Source organism: Micrasema longulum, unplaced genomic scaffold (genome assembly GCF_059751315.1).
Source record: "Micrasema longulum isolate JH-2025_06_02 unplaced genomic scaffold, ASM5975131v1 h1tg001091l, whole genome shotgun sequence".
NCBI classification, from domain to species: Eukaryota; Metazoa; Arthropoda; class Insecta; order Trichoptera; family Brachycentridae; genus Micrasema; species Micrasema longulum.
Window position 1 is genome coordinate 171,589 of NW_028278279.1, and position 21,525 is coordinate 193,113.

At 33.7% G+C, this 21,525-nt stretch overlaps 1 protein-coding gene and 1 long non-coding RNA gene across 2 annotated transcripts in view; one reads left to right on the forward strand and one right to left on the reverse strand.

Moving 5' to 3' along the window:
• Pli (E3 ubiquitin-protein ligase pellino) overlaps nt 1–21,525 on the reverse strand; it is a 134,425-nt gene that overhangs the window by 58,321 nt on the left and 54,579 nt on the right. The window contains exons 2-3 of the mRNA XM_088233388.1: nt 20,020–20,124; nt 8,997–9,228 (exon numbers count right to left, since the gene is read on the reverse strand). Of these exons, the coding sequence (XP_088089514.1) occupies nt 8,997–9,228; nt 20,020–20,124 (337 nt within the window). The remainder of the gene's footprint in view (nt 1–8,996; nt 9,229–20,019; nt 20,125–21,525) is intronic.
• LOC148277063 (uncharacterized) lies at nt 3,898–5,666 on the forward strand. The gene is made up of 2 exons (XR_015823601.1): nt 3,898–4,979; nt 5,192–5,666. It is a non-coding gene; the product is annotated as an uncharacterized LOC148277063 (long non-coding RNA).

Here is a 21,525-nt window from a genome sequence, read left to right on the forward strand (position 1 = left end):
GCCACTCTTCTCCATCTTTCGCGGGACCACAGATTCGGCGAAGAACTCTCCTTTTAAATATATCCAGCATCTCAGCGGATCTTACTGGCAGGGTCAGTGCTTCGCGCCCATACGCCAATAAAATCCAAATAATGGTCTTGTACAGGGTTCTTTAATTTCCTATGGACGCTTCTTGACTTAAATACTGGCAACAAGGAGAAATATGTAATGTTGCCCGCCGATAATCGTTTCTTTATGTCTGTAATTTCCTCGTTACATTCCGCGAGAAGAGAGCCTAAGTACGCGAACTGGTCGACTGCCTCAAAGGAGTAACTATCTCTGAACTGAACGCTACCTCTTGCTCTGTTGGATGGGTTTCGGTTTTGAGTGATAAACTTTGTTTTATCTTCATTAATTCTTGAGCCCAGCTCGCGCGCAGCGGTTTCCAGAGGGCAGAAGATTTCCTTGACAGATGTTAAGGATCTTCCAACTATATTTAGGTCATCTGCATATCCGACTATCTGATTACTCTTGAAACATATTAAGAAAGTAAATTTCATGTTTGCAAAGAACTTTCGAATAAACCCAAATAAAAGCAAATTCTAAGTAAAGCTACTAGAGATTTAGGTACAAATTAAGAGCAAACTAAAATTTATCTAATAATGTTGGCTAATTAGGAAAAATATAAAGATAAGCGTATAACTGAACTTTTATTAATGTATGATTGAAAAATAAACAGATATTACTATGTTCGTTTAAAAAATCACCAAACAATTTTTAATACGTTGCTTGCATTTATTTCCCAAGATCATTAACATTGTGTTTATAAAAATCTCAAAAAACGAAGATACAAAATACTGCTAAAAAATTTCTAACAAAAAAAAATACAAAGCGTGGATAAAAAACATAATGAATTAATAGTAGGTTATTCAAAATATCTTTTGATACATTATAATGTTACGAAGAACAGAAAAGTAAAAGTTATCACCAATCCCATTGTTATATTTTTCTAAGCAATAATATTTGTAGGAAAAAGTAAGGCCATCAGAGCAAAACTAAGATCTTCGCGATGCACATACACATTTGCGGACGTGAGTTACGTTATGTTAAAATAGGAAGCGGTTGGGAGTTGCTATGACATTTCAACAATATTCGAGTATCAACTGCAACGATTTACACAAAAAGGAGATAAATAATGAATGTTTGACGCGAGATTAGAGTATATTAATGTAATAATAGTCTTTCATTTATTGTAACAAGAGGGATAACAATTTGGAGAAGGAAATATTAAAGTCTAGGCATTTTTACGGTGCTTATATTCTGTCATTGCCTAGTTTAAGCTATCACTTTACACACTGTGAAACATTTACCGTTCTGCCTATGTTTGAATATCCACATTTCGTTAACTCTTCCATTTGTTGACTTTTGCGAAGTAAAGGGCTAAGGACCTTCATTGATGTGAATGAACTTCAAGCATTATTATTTTAGTATATGGGAAGGTCAGAAAGTAGTTTTTAACTGCCGACAATGCGGGATTTAGCCACTAGGAAGTTATATTTCATAATAATATTTTATTCTCAATTAAATAAAAAGCAAAATTGAAGCGACAATACTTCGCAAGTTTATCCCATACAGTACTGCCCTAAAAGTCGAAACTAAAAAAAAAATCGTTTTGCGTTTTTTTTTTCGTGTAATAGATAATTTTTTTTTGTAATAGATAATTTGAAAGCCTCACATTTTTAGTAAATCAACAAGTCGAATTTATTTCAAATAAAACACTTTGTAAATTTACCACACAAGAGTTTAATAGCCAGGAGGCCTAATTACAGTGGTGAATTACATCACAGAGCACCCAGGCTTGAGAAAAATCACATTTTAATTTTTGTGTTCTCACCGGGAATCGAACCCGGAACCTTCCGTGCGTGAGTCAAGCGTCTTGACCACTACACCACGGAGGCCGCCTTCGGCCGCGAGAGTGTTTGGAATATCACCCCAAAGCAGTATACCTCTGATTACCTAACCCGCTGTTTTATCCGCACCCGTTTCGGCTACATACATAAGAAAGCTGTTAACTCTAGTGCTAAACACATTTTTTAGCATTGTGAATTATGTCTGTCTTTCAAATACATAGAAATAATACAACAACAACAAACCATCACGCCGTTGCCTCGTAGGGGTAGGCAGAGAGGATAGAACCCCACATCACTCTATCTTTGCATACAGATCTCGCTTCCTCTACATTCATACATCTTGTCATGCACGCACGCCGATTATTCCGACTTTTGACATGTCCATCTTCAAGTATTTGTTGGATTTGGTCATGCCATGTCTTTCTCAGTCTTCCTCTATTTCTGCATCCATCAACATTCGCATTGTAAATATTCTTAGCCGTACTTTCGCTGTCTATTCGCTTTACATGTCTAAACCAGCGCAGAGCTCCTTCTTGATGTTGTCGATAATGCTTGTCTCAGCCTTACATAATGTACGGATAGAGTCTTTATTCAATAAAATATACATATTATTACAATATTAATACATTATAAAGAAAACAAAGTATTAAGATATATTTTGTCCCGATAAACTATTCAATAATAGTTTGTCATCGGGTGCTCAGACATTAGTTTTAATTAATAATCAAATAAGAAGAGTACAGACATAATACTGTATACGTATAAAATAATAAACATAAAAATAGTTTAAAGATATTTTTTTTTTTTTTTAAGTAAGAAAATAGAGTAAAATAATACAATTAAAATTAAAGAATAGTAATTTACTTAAATATATTTTAAATATAAGAAAAAAATAATAATAGACACATATATAAATAGTGTGTGCTCATAAATGTAATCAAAACAAGATAAAAAAATAAATTGAACAAAGTAAAGTAAATCGAGAATTTCAATTCATATCTACAGAAAAAAAAAAAAAAAAAAAAAAAAAAAGTAGTAAGAAAATTAAAAGTACATATTAAAATTAAGATCTAAAAAATGTAAATGAAATATGAAAGTAAGCCGTATAGATCTCAACATTTGTGCATCTATCGTAGAGTTTTACCGCACATTCGCCTGAGAGATCGCATTTCGACAGCATTCAGTCTACTTTCATCCCTGTTTTTCCAAGTCCATACTTCGCTCCCATGCATCAGGGCCGGGACCAGGACTACATTGTGAACTGCTAAGTTTTCCTCTTGCGACAAACATTTATTTGCCAAGGTTGATTTAAGTGCACCGCAGAACTTTATAATCAAATTGAATAACCCCAAGATTTGTTTTTCAACATTGACAGCAAAATACATTCGTTTGATGCAAATACGGCTTCGGTGGAGGAGGATATTTCACCGTTATTGCTGCACTGAGATTATCTATTTTCGCATGTCTCAAACGACGATCCGCGTGCCTCGCTGCCATTCCGCTATTCTGCCTGCGAGACACGATTTTGAGCTTATCCATTGAATGGAAGCTAAGCAAAATTGATACCTCGGACAATATCTCGGTGGACAATCTGGACTCGTTTGGCGTGGCAGCATGTTGGCGCTCGGATGAGTTTACGTTGCGGGAAAACAAGCGCGCGGAAAATGAGTTTTCCCGCTACAAACTCATTTTATTACTAAATAACACCCCTTTACTTTTACAGCAACTGTTTAGTGTTTGCAGATGGAGGTGGCTACATGATATTCAACGCGAGAAACTGTTTTTCGCTCAACATTCATTAATATATTTCATATTATTTATATTGCAATGGTACAAACATTCAAAAATATACATTGTATATTATAATATTATTCTGTTCTATGTAAATGTGATCATCTAAAATGTCAAATAAAGTTTATTATTATAATATTAGTCAACTGATCATAGATATTCAAAGGTTATGGCAGTAAATTATTTATATGATGATTATTGGTGATTTTTGGTAGAATTTTTTATTTATTTTTTCTTTCTCGGGAAAGTACCCAAATTTGAGCAGTACGTAAGTAAACATTTGAAGTTTGAGAATTTTTCACCGGTAAACAAGGCTAAAGAATTGAATTCGGCAACAAATTAAAGTTTCAATGATACTTTTGTAGTATAATCCATATGTGCATCGTGATCCATTACTTCCATTTTTTCTGTAAATTAATTAAGTTTAGTTATATTAAATATTATTGATCCCCTCTATAGAATTTAAAATTAAAATGAACGGTTCTCATGACATGCAGCGATGAATATTTTTTATTGGTGTAGAAATAAATATGCAATAGTACAAATAAGAATCGTGTCTAATCTATTATATTATACAGAGTAAGTCTAGTTCCTCAAAGCATCCAGGGCCGCGATTATGATGACGGTATAAGTAGATGAATATAAATTCTCTCGAGCGATTATAAAGATACACTACCGACCCACTCACCATCAAGTTTGGATGTAAGTACATCGATTTGTATCGACGAGTCTAGTACTCCTAGATACGCATATCTACGCATTAAAAGTGATAAAAAAATATTCCACCGAGCGATTTTTCCTTTAAATACGTTTTAATTAAAAAAAATATCGTTTTGAGGTTGGCACTTTTTTCTTTAAAGCCTATTAAAAATACGATATAGAAATAAGTCAATTTTGAAGTACAATCGAATTCTTACATAACAGTCAGTTTTTTAAAACGAACGCCTAGATACATAGATAATGTGGTTAGATTCTGCCCTATTAATATATAAGAGCATCTAGGCGTAAAAATGTTGCCAATATAAAAAATAAATTTAGTTTTATTATTTTTTACATCTGTTTTGCTATCTTCCTGAGTGTACGTATCGAAACGTTAAAGGAGCCAGGTTTGTAATCACTCGGTAGATAAATACAGACGATCGTTAAGCACACCGTCATGGTATTTGTCAAAACTCATGTAAAAATCATGTTCAAGCAAGCATTTTTGTTTGAATTGGGATTTACAGGAGTTTATAATCGCCTTGTTACCACTTTTTACCACAGAACCCGATTTAAAATATAAATGAGAACTATTTAACGGCAACGTTAGACGAGGACGACCAAGGAAGACGTGGCATGATCAGATAAACCAAAATCTTAAGTCTGGTCATGTCAAAAGCAGACAGAACCGAAGGGCATGTATGACAAGATGTATGAATGTGGAAGAGGCTAGGATTGTATGCCAGGATAGACGTGTGTGGCGGTCCATTCTCTCTGCCTACCCCTACGGGGAAATGGCGTGATGGTAGTAGTAGTAATTAAGTAAGGAACGCGGACTAAATTTTCAGGGTCATTCATTGGTTGGATTCGATCATATGTTGTCGAGATGACAAGTCAGTAGAATATACCGACTGTAGATAGAGGTAGTACAGAAGTTAAGTATACCACCTCGGTATGTACCGATGAAAATAGCCTTTATAATCGCGGCCCTGGTATGATCGATAGTATTTTAATGATGTGAATAAGCTTCGAAAATCAGATTTTCTAATATTGGTTTCACTAGGAGCTACATTGCTGCACGTATACCACTTGAACTATGTATGCATCCAACTTATTCGAAATTGATTGCCAGATAATTATGTGATGGGAAATCGTGACTGCATTGAGAGTAATGGTATTAAATCAGTATAAATATAGAAAAAATAAATAACATTTATTAAAGAAATAAAAGACCAGTGAATCCACGAATTTGGAATAACCAGTAACCGGTTTCATCGATTTCGCGACATCTTTAATACTTTATTATTCCTCGTCGTTTATTTCTAAAGTAAGTAACAATGAACTTCCACCACAAATTTTCACTAACAATCTCGAATGTTTTATAGATATTAAGTATTAGTTAGAAAAAAAAAGAGTAAATTATTCAGTTTAATTAATCAAGTACCAAAGCATTTTTTTTATTTCTATGAATCATTTTTCAATGAGTTTTAGAAAAAAAATTGCTGAATAAAAATATTCCTGAATATATTTATAAGCGATAAAATTTTGGTGTGATACATACTAACGAAAAAAAATAGTTTATAGTGTAATGAAAATGCACCAAAGAATATAGGGTCGAAGCACCAGTAAATGACCACCCCCCAGTAAATGACCATTGGTTAATAAAACACATTATAATAAGAATTGCTACATGTGTCCAGTCAAAAAACTTTTAACACTAGAAACTATGACCAAAGCAGTAGGCGGATACATCTTTTGGTAAGGAACAAATCTATCAGTTTTGAACTGTGAGTTGTCAAAAGGTAATAGTGCGTCTTCCCGTTATTGTTCCGAGATTGATAGTGGTTTTGTAAGGAAAGGTGTGGTAAGTGTTTGATTTTATGCTATTTCTTATGCAATTCTTTGAATATATCCATATTCTAATGTGTTAGGGTTTTTCATAATGTTATGGTGTAACTAAATCTGAGTATTACTTTTAATGGGGCAGTAGTGGTCATTCACTGGTGATTCTGCTATTTTTTTAGAGTTATATCAATTGTAATTGTAATACTCGTATTTCAATAAAAAAGTAAAAGTACTTATAAAAATAAGAAATAATGTGTTTTTTATTTTCTTTTATTGTGTACGCTTAAATAATCAAATGTATACCTTAAATGTGGATTTCACTACAAGCTGAACCTTAAACGGTCATTCATTGGTGCTTTGACCCTAGCTATGGAATGGTTTTTATTTTTTCGTGGCAGTCTTTACATTGTTTGTTCTGTGGTGTTTGCCAGTGGTAAGTAAACCATTTATGATTGATTTTTAGTAAATATAGTTTTTTTTTATATAGGTTCGTCTCAATTTGACGATGCCGAATATACCCCTGTAAATGGTGTTTTCGTCAGCCAGGCAATGATGGTGTCCTTGAGCGATTAGTGTTTTCTTGCAATTCATCATATTTAAGAATTACCTATTTTACGGCTTGTTCCGTTCCAGTAACCGCGAGGTTTCATTAGTATTACAAAAACGCTTCGAAATATCAAATCGTGCCATTTATAATTGCACGCTTATAATGCCTTCCAAGGCACTCGGTCTACACGTCTACAACGCGTGCATCTGGGAGACTTTCATACTTGAAAGTTAATATATTTTTTTAATACTCTCGCAAGGTCACACATAAAAGTTACTCGTCCATTAAATCAAATAAAATATTTTATTACGAGCGGTTTTGTTTCCTTCCTCTAATTTTGTATTTATATACATTTGTTTAAGTATGTAAAATTATACGAAAATGTCTTAATCAATTCGGTGTAAAGCGCAGTATCGTCTTAAATGCCCGAGTAATTAATGAACTTATAAACAATTATTAATGTTGTTACGATCACATTCTTCGGATTGGCGGATATAGGAAGTACCAATACGATGGTCTGCAAGGACGATGACGACGATTCTCTTTTGATACAACAAATGTCAGACACTTGGGAAGCGAACACCAGTTTATACGTTATTATTCAGCTGTCAGGGCAGATCCGGCGAATTAAATAGGCCAATTAAAGCTTTTGAAATAAGTAATGTGCATTTTTTGTTACTCCACTGCACAAGGCGGAATGATGTAAGTATCTGAAGCATTATTTATATACATCCTTTATCCGCATAAAGACTGTTCCTTAAATACACATAGTTAAAAACACATTTGTTTCAAGCTGTTCTTTAAGATTAAACACAAATTTATGAGTTATCAATACGTGATTATAATTGAGTATAAAGATCAAATAATTCACGAGTGGAAACACGATCCTTTTGAGAAAATAGTAAAATGTTATTGTAGGTGTCTTCGACGTGAGGCATGGTGCTGAAGAATAATAGTGCAATCATAAAACTATTTGCTAATTTTATTATAACTTTTTTTTATGATTGTAAATTTCGTTGCCTTTATTTGTTTATTTTTGGTGTGTTCTTTGCTTTGTGTTATTTTGTACAGTACACTCTTATTTAATCTATATACGCATTAACCTTAGTTCACTACCTGTATTGTTTATTATTTTAATTGTTACCTACTGTTGTACTTGATTATGTGTGCGCATTTGCACTTAAGTACCTTCGCATGTTTACAATGATCAGACTATTCGAGCTTTGTTCGTTTGAATTCCACTGTGATAAAGCCACGAATCATTCGTGATAAGGTTACACAATTATTCATTCTCCGCGTCATTTGTGATATTTAGCAAGAGCAGACAAAGCAGAACTTAAAACTGGTAATTAAATGTAGCGTTTGAAGTCCACGAGATCTTCTCAGGCCCGTGCAAATGGCCAACTCTGTAAGGTCTGAGGTCTGCGCCCCGTAGTACAGACAGTACAGACGTGACTGCCGACGAACAATCAGCAGACGTCCGAGACCACCATAATCTGTCGTTTAAAGTAGGTAAGTGTTGTTAAGAGGATGCTCGGTCTGACTTTTCTTCATACAAAAGTATTCCCGTATTTTCTCACTGGAGAATTGGCGTGTCCCCATTGGCGTATCCCAATCGTCCGTTTATTTTTTATAAACTGTCCATTATAAGAGCTAGGACCATCCAAAACCCGCCGTCTTCGGACGTAAAGTATATAAATTAATATGATAACTATTTTTGAAAAAGGCAAAACGTGCTGACAAAGAAAACTACTTTCAGATACTATTTTTAACAAAAAATTCCAAATCAGTTCAGTTTTGGAGTGCGGACCTCGCTTTTGTCCAATTTAGCTAGGCATAATCAGTTCGACATGCAGTTGTCTTTTTCACACAGTACTCGGGGAGGCATCTGCGAGAGAATGATGGAAAAACAATATTCAAATACTTATTCATCAAACCGCTCTTCACCGCACTTACTCTTAAGGCTTTCGGGAGGCATCCGCGGTGTTTGGCCTAGCTATCGTAGTGTATCGTCTCCGCTCGATAATAATTTGTATCATAGATGTATTTATTTAATATGTAATATATTTTCTTTAGTAACTTTGTGGAAATCTGTTTTTAGTTCCGAGTTTATACACTATATCTGTTTGTTTACTATAAATATGTATGTATAACTGTTGATTTCCCAAATAAAATAAAATAAAATAAGCGTATTAAATTTTATGACAAAGGTAGAGAGTATTCACCTGAAACATGTCCGTGGAGTCATCCTCCGTGTACTCGACGATGACGGCCTGGTTGCGGCTAAGCGTGTAGGAGATGCTGTGCTGGCGCGCGTCCAGGATGGCCTGCGAGCTGTGGGGCGTCTTCACCACGTAGTGCTTGGAGCGCCGGACCCCGTTGGGGGCGGCGCGCCGGTAGAGCACGAACTTGGAGCGGCGCCGCCCGCGGTCGCCCTGTGGTAGCAGCCCATTGTATCTGGAGGAAATCAACTCGATATTAGGTACCATCATATCGTATGTAGACACTAACGATCGCAAACACCTTTGGCCGCTTATTCCATTGTATTTACTAGTTTAGTTTTAATGATTTTCCCGTGTCCGAGCGGAATAAAGCGTACAATATATATTTTTAAATAGAACCGGGAACCCGGACGAGTGTTATTGACTCGGTGGCTACTCTAAGGGAACGATACTAAAAAAGGAAATCGAATGGAGATTAGGCCGTCTCATGGTATTATTTGTTTTATAGTTCCTGAACTGGCATCTGAATCACACGACTGATTACCTTGAGTGTAGACAAGGGGTGATAACAATTTTTTAAAATACAATTAACCTTGAAAGCATGGTCACCCTATAATCCAAAATACCCACATTTAGTTTGAGATTTGTAAAAATATACTTCAATTTAAAATCAATAGTATACTCTTCTGTTAAAATATTTATAATTAAAATAATTCTAAAACAATTCTTTGTGTAAAAAAAATAATAAATCAAACTTAATTGTCAAATGTATTTCTCGGCACTTGGGCCCGGTTTTCCCAGTGAGATGAGTAATAAAGAAATCATATGGCGTGAAACATTAAATAAATAGTATTTTAACAATATAACGTACTCTGTTCATTTAACTATATATTGTATTCTGGTGAAAAAAAAAATACCCTGCGTAACTAAAAATAATATTTAAAAGGGTCAGCAATCTATATATTATTGTACATTTATACAATAAAGCACTCTAATACTGGAGACATTATTTCTACCTCCTCTGAAACGTTATTTAGATATTAGTGTAAAATACTTAAAATACTAAGTGATGTCCCATCTCTGGTGCAATCAATTTCTTTTCATGTTCCCAACTGTTTCGTCAGAAGTCAAAATCTGCAATTTATCAAATCGTCTAAGCGCTTGCTTTATTTTAGGCCCCAATGTCCAGAATGAGTAGAAAAGTCAATTCGTCACACAACTTAGAATTATTTGAGATATATTAACGCAGTGTGGGATGAAGATGGATTGGCATGGGTTAGCTCCTGTTCTCCATCATTCGATTATCCTTGTTTGCCTTTGCTACACAGTTTTATGTTCTTTTTGTTCAGTTTCTGGTACATATTTTTCTTCACATAACTGTTATGGCTTAGTCCGTATATATAACAAATAAAATAAAATAAGATATTAAAATTGTGCAACTTGGAAATCTCAAAAATGAAAAAAAGGCTATTCACAATAAGAAAAAAAAATTAAGCAAACAATATTTCCTTTGGTCCACTCCTATCTAGTTTAAAGATCGTACCCATCTCACTTTACAATTTCCACCTTTACAAAAGCAACATGACAAAAAGATTTGACTTATTAATTAGCTCCATATGTTTCAATGTATATTAATTTGACAATATTTAGTTAAAATGAAATAGGATAAGATTCACTAATTTAGTATACCTTGATGAAGAAGCTTGTGTAGCTTTGAAACCGGTCGGTAGAAAAAAAAGGTTAAAAACAAAGTTGTTTTATATTTATTGTAATAAAATAAAATTAGTAAATAGTAGTCTTTTACAAAGATTATAAATTTATTACGTAAATGTCCCATTAAAAGCATTTTTAAGAGTTTTTACTCATGTGTACCTATAAAGTCTTGAGTCCTGATTAAGTTTTTTTAATAAATACAAAATTTATTACAACAGAGAGGAAAAACATTTTTGAGAAGGGAATATGGAAGTCTAGGCATTTACAGGGCTCATGACTTGTAATTCTACAAACATTTGAGCATACAAAAAATGTTCAATAAAATTTTCTACAAAAAAATTTAATACGACAATCTTAAATTGTTAAACTAGTGAATATTTCAGAGACACGGTAGAGTTTCTGCAATCATGATTTTATGGTTATTAGTGAAGATAAATCATTTTAACAGCACAATTAATATTTCGATGTGGATATTCTAAATACGCCATGGTCCATGATGCCGGTGTATTATCTTATCGCCGTATTTCTCAATAGTTCTGTCTGTTTTGTATTGCTGTTGCGTGGTATGACTGCTATTCTTGTGTCGGCAACATGTATCGTTCAACAAGGAGAATTCAAATATTGAACGAAGCAATAGGACCATGCCGCGCCCGGAACACACAAGGAAGTAAACTTGTATCAGATCTCTTTGGATAATCGGATAAACATTCCATTTCCCTTGACATTTAGGTAACGATCAACAAAACTGCAAATCTCGTAATACTTATTGCGTGTGAGCACATGAATTAATACATTATTGTAGGTACGATATTGTTAGTGTGATAATGTATCCCTACATGGTTTACTTGATGTTCAATTTTTTTTAAATTGACAGTTGGCATATATTTAATTATAGTCGATTTGAAATGCCGTAAAAGACATATGAGGGTACTACTTGCAAACCCGGCAAAATCCATCTTTCTTTATTTTAAGCAAATCACAAAAAACTGATAGAATACTTAACTTCAACTATTTTTTAGGCTTATTTTTTTTTATAATCAGTAAATATTTTATACGTAAGCAGTGATGATGTAAGCATGATTATGTCAAGAAACAGTAGTGAAATAATACATTTAATTTTATACATTACCAACTCTGCACAAAGCCAATAATTTAAAAGTCAAGTCTTACAAATTAAGCCGTATTTTTAACTGACAATGTTAACTATTACTACTACCATCACGCCATTTCCCCGTAGGGGTAGGCAGAGAGAATGGACTGCCACACACGTCTATCCTGGCATACATTCCTAGCTTCTTCCACATTCATACATCTTGTCTACATGCCCTTCGGTTCTGTCGACAATGTTAAAATTATTGTAAAAAATTGTATTCTGAATTAGTTTCAATTAATATCTCACTTTTTTTAAATTTTGGAATTTGCCAGGTTTGCAAGTAGTAACCTCATGTTAGGAAGTAAGTTTTTAAAACTGAAATCGTTAATAAAGGTGTCTCAGTAGGAGTTGTACGATTGGAGTTGTGCGCTATTTTATAATAAATTTAGAAATATAGTATTTGGCAAATGACATCTAGAGACATGGGAAATTAATATTGGAGCATTTACAGCGCCATGCATTCATAAATTGGGTGCTGGAGGCACTCGTTAATGCTGATTTTTTCAGAAAATCGTCATCAGCGGGTGAGGCACATTTACGCTTCGATATGTTCGTACTAGCAGAAATGCTGCATTAGGGTAGCTAAAAATCCAAGTGAGATTGTCGATAAACCTATGCAGTATTAATTTGGTGCGGTTTTTGGGCTGGCGCAGTCATTATCTCATATTTCTTTAAAAATGAGGCAGTTCAAGCGATTACGTTGATTGGTGAAAGTTATCGTGACATGATCACGAATTTTTTCTGTCTCAAATTGCGTCGTATGGATCCTAACGATATGTGTTTCAACGAGGCGGTGCCGCCCGCCACGCAGCAAATAAAACATTAGCTCTATTGCTATCGATTGGCCGCCGAGATCTGGCGATCTGACACCGCTTAACTTTATTCTTTGGGAGTTTTCGAAAGCGAAAACCTACGCATATAAGCCAGCAACAATTCCAGACCTTAATAACCATATAATCCGGTATATTGAAGAGATAGAACCCCATTTATATCAAATATCTTGAAATTTGAAAAAACCTCAAAAAATGGTGTCATGCAAGATAAGCCGAGGAGGTCGTTGAAGCAATAGTGTTCCATACATAATTTTCACGTCTGTACTTTACATTGAAATCAATAAACTTAGAAATTTCTAAGCTGTTTGAGTTTTATTGAAAAAACAAAGAGTACATCTCTTATTGCCTTGTATCTGAATCTGCCATTTTGCGCTAAATATCGTTAAAATAATATCTAAATTAAAAAACTTCGAATAACGAAAAAAATGTAGAAAGGATAGTTTATTATTTGATTGGTAAGGTAATAAAATAATGTAAAATAAGATTCATCATAATCATAACCTTTCCCGCACCCAGGGCGCATACGGCACTGCATTGGTAAACCAAATGCAGCTTATTTTAATCATCTGTTACATGACGGCATGGTTTATTAGTATTACGCTTTAGTTATCAGTCCAGGACCAATAAAATATTGCAGTTCGAAAAATCCCTTAAATTCAATGTCATATCCATCCTGCTAGGAATCGAACTAAGGGCCCCAAGAATGGTTGGCGAACGCATCAACCACTACACACAACGAGGCAGACTTATCTCCACTCGATTTTCTTACTCAGGATTGTAACTTGAGCAGACAGACATCGAATCTAAAACACTGGTTCAGGGTTCTGATTTTATTTCACACACAGAACTGTAATCTTCATCCGCATGGACATAAGGTTATCGATATATTGCTAAAAAATATTATTAAAAATGGGTTGCTATCGATGGTAAATGCATGATACATATAAAAACTTTTTTATATGTATAAACTATATGTAATATATTTTCTTTACTAACTTTGTACAATTTGTGGAAAGCTGTTTTGTGGTTCTGCGTTTATACAATATATACGTTGTTTACCATTTTTTTTCTAGTATGTATGTTTTGTAAAACATGACATTAAATTTATTGACGTATTGAACTGAGGAATGCAAATGTAATATACAAAAAACTCGTCACACGAGAAAAATTGGTTAGTAATCGTAGGTATCCCTTCTTTTAATTTTTTGTCGAGTAGTTAACATCGATCTCACGCGATCTTGATCTAAAGTCCAAATAAGATTATTTCAATAAATTTTTATTTAAAATTGCGCTGATTACGAAACAATAAGGAACTTCAACCCTACGAGAAATTGGATACAAAAAATTACGGCATTAAATTATACAGTAACTTGAAAGGGCACCAACAAATATTTTAATGTAAAAGAAATACTTTGAACGAAGTCACTAGTTCATATGAATCAACCAATGATAAAGGTTGTGGAAGATTTCCCGTTTACTTACCAATAACGAACCAATCGGCAGAACTGACCGAGAAGAAGCGGAAGAGAACCTCTGATGTCACACGCGGAGTTATTTCAGAAATACAAAACTTTAAAAAATCTGATAATACGATAAATAAAAACATCAAAATATAATTGTTGGCTTAGTTTAATAGTCTATAAACTAATATATTTTTTTTAAATATTGAACTTCCTCATTCAATTTGTGGGGGATTATAAACAATTTGTAAGAATATTTTTGTAGATTTAAAAGTGAAGAGCTAGAAGCTGCAGAATATTTAAAGTAAAAGCATTTTTATGAAAAAGTATTTCATATACCTACACAAAAGAAAAAAATATAATTATTATTACATATTATTTGATAACGATAAAAGTAAAATTAAAAATAAATATCAATTTGTAATTCAAAACAAACTTACATGTTTAGTATTTTGCGTTATGCATAAATTTAATAATATAAGAACTGTTGTAAGAGTGTTTTAGTTGTAAGAGCCTATATTTTCCTAGATTTATTCGTATATTAATAATTGATTTGTCAATTTTGGACGCATAGCCGATTTTTGACTGACAAATTAGTAAGACGCGTTTTAGATAGGATATGCAAATTTTTGACAAAAAAAGACCGCTTTGATTCCAGCTGTTTTCACCGGAATTGGCCCCCTGCGATTTTCCTGTTCTATCAATAATGAAGAGGACTATGAAAGAACGACGTTTTGCGACCGTTAAAGGTAAAGACCGAATTCTTGCCGACGGATCTGAAAGCCATACCAAAAGTGCGTTCCAGAAATGTTTTGAGGATTCGAAGAAAACCGATGGCAAAGGTGTATCATAGCCGATGGCGATTACAGTATTATTATTAAGGAATAAATAAAGATTTTTTTACATATACACAAATTCGGTGAACAGTAAAGGGGTGGTATTCTGAACGCAAAAGCGCGCGTGGAAAACGCATTTTTAAAACGTATTTACGTACTAAATACACTTTAACATGGCAATCTCTTCGCGCGCAATTCCGTTTAGACTACCAGCCCAGTTGATTGTTTATATAACTGATATTCTTTTGGAAGTAAGTCAAATTTCTACCGACAAAATTTTAATAGCTTAACGATTTTCCAAATAAACACCACGTCTGTTGTTATATGTTAATATTAACAGCTCCCTATGGGGTTGAATCCAGCACTTGTATAAAACATTTGACAAACTCGGAACATTGTTGGTGAATCCACCTAGTCCAAGAAGAAGTAATTTTTTTTTTTTTAGTTTCAGTCGTTGCCCAGTATGTAGGTGAAATAATTCAATCTGATAAATCTCACTCGCAACAATAAACGTTTTAGCTCTTTAACTTCAAAAACGTCAACAGATGGAAGAGTCGAAGGAATATAGAAGTTCAAATATAGGCAGAATAGTGAATGTTACATAGTGTGTAAGTGACCACATAAACCAGCTAATGATAGGTCATAAGCCCTGTAGAAGCTATATTCCCTTCTGTAAAATGTTCTTCATATCTGTTTTAATATGTAAATAAATACCACGAGCAAAAAACGATATATTCAACACGACGCCGTCGTGTTTTACGGTCTTCGAGAATTAAAGAATCGTCAGCATTTATCCCATCTCATCGTTAAATGGAAACAAGAACTTAACATTCTTGGAATAGTTGGTGAAATAGAAGTTTAACGAGTGTACAAATCTTTTGTAGGCTTAGTCTAGTTTCGATACTCTCGGCGCCAAGCATAAGAGCAACAAAAACATTTTTGGCTATGAAGAGGATACGCTTCCATTAATCGCAGAGACGACAGCTGCTATCTTCGCTTTAACACGGTTCACTCGTTACTTAATACTTCAAACCGGAATGGAGACGGAGACTGTTATACAGAACTTGACACGACGTTGAAAGGCGAAGCCGTTTATTTGTTTAAAAAAATTAGCCCAGCACGCATAATTTCAGAAAGACCACTCAAAAATAGTTCATGTATTTTAGAAACTCTAAAACTCTGAAAATAACTGGGAATCTCAAAAAACATATTGTGTTAGAAAAATGTGATTTCGATTCGAAGACTACTGATAGGTAAATATCGTCCATTTTGTATTGATTGGCGGGGAACTTTATAATTTATGCGTTGAACGAGCTTTGGGGAAATATACCGTATTAGCCCGAATATAACGCGATATTTTTTACTCAAAACATTTTTCTAAAAAAACATTCGCGTCATATTCGGGGTTGAGGTTGGTGAATTTTTCCTTTCATTCTTGCTCCAAATATACAGGTCGCTTTATATTCGCTAATACGGTATTTTATGCAGCATTATAAATAAACATAATTGGCACGTTCGCCTACCGCGCTACGCCATGGTCCTGGGCTCGATTCCCGAGTGACAATATGAAATATTTGTGTCTAAGGTGGTTTTCACTGAAACATTTAATTGCCATTGGACTGGCACCTGACGCGTAATACTGATCACCTTACCTTCCTGTAACGGACGATCGAGATACGAAGCATTTTATTTACAATGCAGCGCCTTATGCACCACCGGGTGTGGATAAGGGTTTGATGATGGTGATGATAAAATCGTTTATTTTGCATCCGTGCCCGGGCAGAATTACGGTTATGTGTGTGAAATGGAACCAGAATCCGGGACGAGTGTTTTCTACTCGACGGATATTTCTTTTTATGCCCCATCAGGTGTCGCCGACGAGAGGTTTGCATTATATCCTGGAAAAAAAATTGGTTTTCCGTTGCCTTTCCCGATGGGTTTTCTGCAGGGGTCGATGGATACTATTTGGTTAAAATCATTAAAAAAAAAAAAGAATTTAAATTAGGCCGACTCGTGGTCTAGTGATTAGAATGTTTTCCTACAATGCTTGAGGTTCTGGTTTCGATTCGAAGTAAAATATTGATTAAAATGTGTATTTTTATTGAAAAAAGGATAGTCCAGAAACTGGGATCTAAAGTGATACTTCTATGCCTTCACATTTTTAATTTTTTTTGTGGACATTTGAGTTATTATTTACTGTAGCGTCCGTGCATTATGTGTTAATGTATGTATGGACCAGTCACAATAGATCTTCACGGGTCGCAGTGACGTCAGGGGCTTGAATAGCACTGACCCCCACCTTTAAGATTAAGAATAATGTATGGGCACTAACACAGTTATATGTATGCGTATGAATAAGGTGTGTGCAGCGCGGCGCGGTCGGGCTGTACATTAATTCAGGTTCTGCCTTCCTAGTTAGTCACACGTCCTTGAAATTATATTGAGAATATGTTGTAATACGAAATATCCGAGTTTCCATTATTACCAAGTTGTTTATTGAACTTCAAATTGTGATCACTCGCGCCTAGAGTAAAATAAGGACCCGGGCCAAAGATTTATATTTACCTAAATATTTTCAGACCATTTCCTTTATGTGGTAAATAACTTGTGCGTAAAAACGGGAATCGCGTTTTGGTAGAGTGAGATTTGAACCTCGGACCTTTTATTTATTTATTCATATTCTTATCTTACAAACTATAATTAATAATAAAAATAATGTGTCCTCACTGAAATAACCCGTGCGACACTTGACCATATACTTTTTTTAATTGTTTTTACATTAGAGAATAAACAAAGAAGACTAGCTTAATAAACAGAGATAATTAACAAAATATTCACAGTTTTAAAAACTAGGTATATGTCCATCTATATTATTTATATTACAAAACGCACAATGGAAATAACAAAAACCTAACATAAGCTATGCACTTGTGGAGCGGTTGATTCAATATTGGTTATCTTACTTTGATCCGCGAGTCCACATCCTATTAACCCTGATCGAAAATGCTGCGATTTGAGCAACAATGCATTGCACTATGCACCATTAGGTGCAGATAAGCATATCGTCAGCTTAACTTGTAAAACTCGTAAGTCTCAAACTAATTTTTGTTCGGGGAAGATTAAAAACAGTTTTTACTTCAGTAGTGATTAATAGCAAAGTGTGTTTTAAATAATCGAACACTATACGAATACTTACAAACGAATGCATACAAATTTTACACTCGTAGATTATTTAAAGTCCTTACAAAAAACACTAAAATATCAAGTGACGATATGATACGTTGCAGTCAGTAGAAATGATGAAAAAAAATCATTTTTCCAAAAAAATAACATAAAATTCCATAATAAGCTTGATTTTTGGGAGTTTTAGGGATTTTAAAACTCTTTATTCAAAATCAAATATCATCGGCCTAACTTGTAAAACTCGTTAGTCCCAAACTCAATTTAGTTCAGGGGAGAATAAAAACAGCATTCACTTCAGTAGCGAAGTTTTTTTCTTTTTATTTTTTTAAAATAAAGGAACACTACGCATACAATATACCAGTTTTACACACATATAGATTATTTGAAGCCCTGCCAGAAATCACCAAAATATAATTATTTACCGTTTGTGTACGCTGTGGTAGGTTGACGATATCATTGTTGATTGCCGTAAGCGATGAAACGATCAGAGGGGCGCAGAGGAAGAAATGATGATAGTAACATATGTGTTTCTTTCGGTGCGATTATTTTCAGGCCTGACCGAATATTGTTAAAGTAGGTTGAGTTTCCATCAGTCGGAATCTCGGGAAGGGGAAAGCGTATCCGAAGCGTAGTCATCTATTTCTCAATCGATACATTTCTTGAAGCGGAACGATGGGATTGGCTTTATAGACAGGGGACTTATTGGAGGCGCACCCGAAATTTCTTCAATACCGTGGGGATAAAACGATATATATATATAAGATACATACCCATCTTATTTTACAAAAAATAGACTTTTAAAATATTTGTAGCGCTTTAATTACATTGACAAATAAAGGGACTAAATCTTATAAACCATGTCTAGTCACAGACGTTTATAAAAAAATACGAGAAAAAAAAATATTTGCGTTCTTATCATTTATTTACCCAAATATTTCATTTGGAGGATCATTTTCAACGCGGTGCATATAAATCACTTTTAGAAAATAGAAATCAAATTGGGTTAGAGTTAGATCCGATCCACGGACCTTTGATCCACGAGTCCGAGACACTAGCCACAGGACCACAACCCGGCTCAAAATTAAATTAGAAAAGTTTAGATCTTCGCACTATTGTTATAAAAACACCCCGATAACGCTAATTGATAATATTATCTTCGTCTTTTCCACACCGTCAATTAAAAATAAGAAAGTTATTTTTTTAAATAAATTAAGACAAATTATATTTATTTAGCCAGGCAAATGCAACAACCAGAAAACCATGAGGCCTACTAATCTCCAGCCAATTTACTTTTGAAGGATTTTCATCTGAGAATATCTTCTGAATAAATGTTAAATAAATATAAAATAATATAATAAATGGCAATCCACCCTAATTAGCGTGAAGCGTGGAATTGAACGATACGTGTGAAATGGCTCATGCGGTGCGTACAAAAATGGTAAGCGTCAGCATTTTTAAGACGATGACGTGTTATTATATACCTACGTAATATGCATTATTACAAGAATAGTTACTCGTACATAATTTTTATGTCAAATCACTAAAATGAAGTAACACCTTTCCCGCAGTTTGAACCATAAAATTTACATCACAACACACATAATAAGTGTTTTTGGTGGGAAAATCATATGATGAAAATCAATCCACCTTATGTTATTTTATTGTGCAGGGTGGATTTTCACCATGGTGTAAAAAGGGCCTAAGGGCCGAGGCCCGCGAATAGTATCAGTGAGAAGTTCCGTTCGGTAAGACAGCGGGAAAGGGTAAAAGGCTAAGCAAATCAGTGGGTGATAATAAAAATGGAGTGAAATTGTGAATAAATTGAAATACATAAGTAAAAGAACTCACCCTAGAATAACTAGTTCACCATACTTGACAAGCGGTTTCGGCTTCTGGTCAGCGCCGCCTTCGGCCGATTCCTCCAGTATTGGTGATTCGGCACTGTCGGCCGCACTGTGAACAAATGAACAAATGAACAAATAAATTAATAAAACTTTCATTATTTAACCGATTTATAGTCTAACTTATTAGAAAATAAACCTGCGAGGTCGGCTTAAATAAAATAGCAATTATGGTTGAATTAAATAACCATTTTTACTTTAAATAACTATTCCAGCACATATTATACAAGAACTTTTGTTTTGGTTATCTTTTAAAAAATAACCCTTTAGAAATAGGCTCATTCATATTATATAATTTATGTTCCTAGTACAAGCGCAAGGCGGATAGAATAATGGAAAACGTGTTTTATTTATTTTACCATTTTTGTTGTTTCAGGTCCCGCCTAGCTAAAAATGTCCTGTGTTAGGCAGGACCTTTTTTGTTACGTGTGTTATTTCATTGAATGAAATCAAAACATTTAAAAAAAAAAAATTGAAAACTTTTTATACATAATTTTTTATAATATTCCTAAGTATTTTTTGTAAGAAAACTCATTTAGGGACATCCAGATAACAATATTTATTTACAGACGTTTTTATATTTTAAACGATAACATTATTTACAAAAGCAGAATAAAAATTATGAAACACTACATAACCAAAGAGTGTGAAAAGGTTACAAAATAAATATAATACAAGGTATGGATATGAATTCAAAATTATATTATATACAAAATGCAATCTATAAAAGAAAAGAAAAAAATATATGAAAAGTTTAAAAGTTACATGTATGTATGTATACGAGCTCAACGAGTATGAGAGTGCAAATGTTAAAAAATACCAATAATATTAAAAATTGAAACGTAAATATAAATACAAATAATAATAAAAATGGAAACAAACAACAAAGTAGGTATTATAACATTATGTCAAAGAAACAATAAATTCACAGGATATTAAAAGGCCTACTTTCTTAAGATATGACTTTGCTATATAAGACTAAATTTTAGATTCTTTGATAAAAAAGAAGATATTATAATAAAACATCTGTAAAAAGCCAATAGACTGCTACAATAATTCGTTACACATTCATTACATTACAAAAATACTATGCCAATCAAAGTAAATTTAAAAAATATTTTTACGGCATCAATCAATGCATACGTAAAACACTATGCTACAGCGGGTATAAATGTTTGTGTTTGAAGTGTGATATATTTTGAGAGATGTTAAATTAGTGGCACTAGAGTAGATTCACATTTTGGAGCTATTCAGTCACACGCAGCTGGCTAACACTTCCTGATATCAGAATGCACAGCACGAGTCAAAATATCGCACATCCGATAAAACACAGTCGTAACTAAAATAAAAAACTAATTTTAATTTGAGTATAAAGAATAAATTATTAGAAAAACATATATTTTTTTTTAAACATAATTCTAGGTTTACGATTTACCCGATGATAGCTGTATAA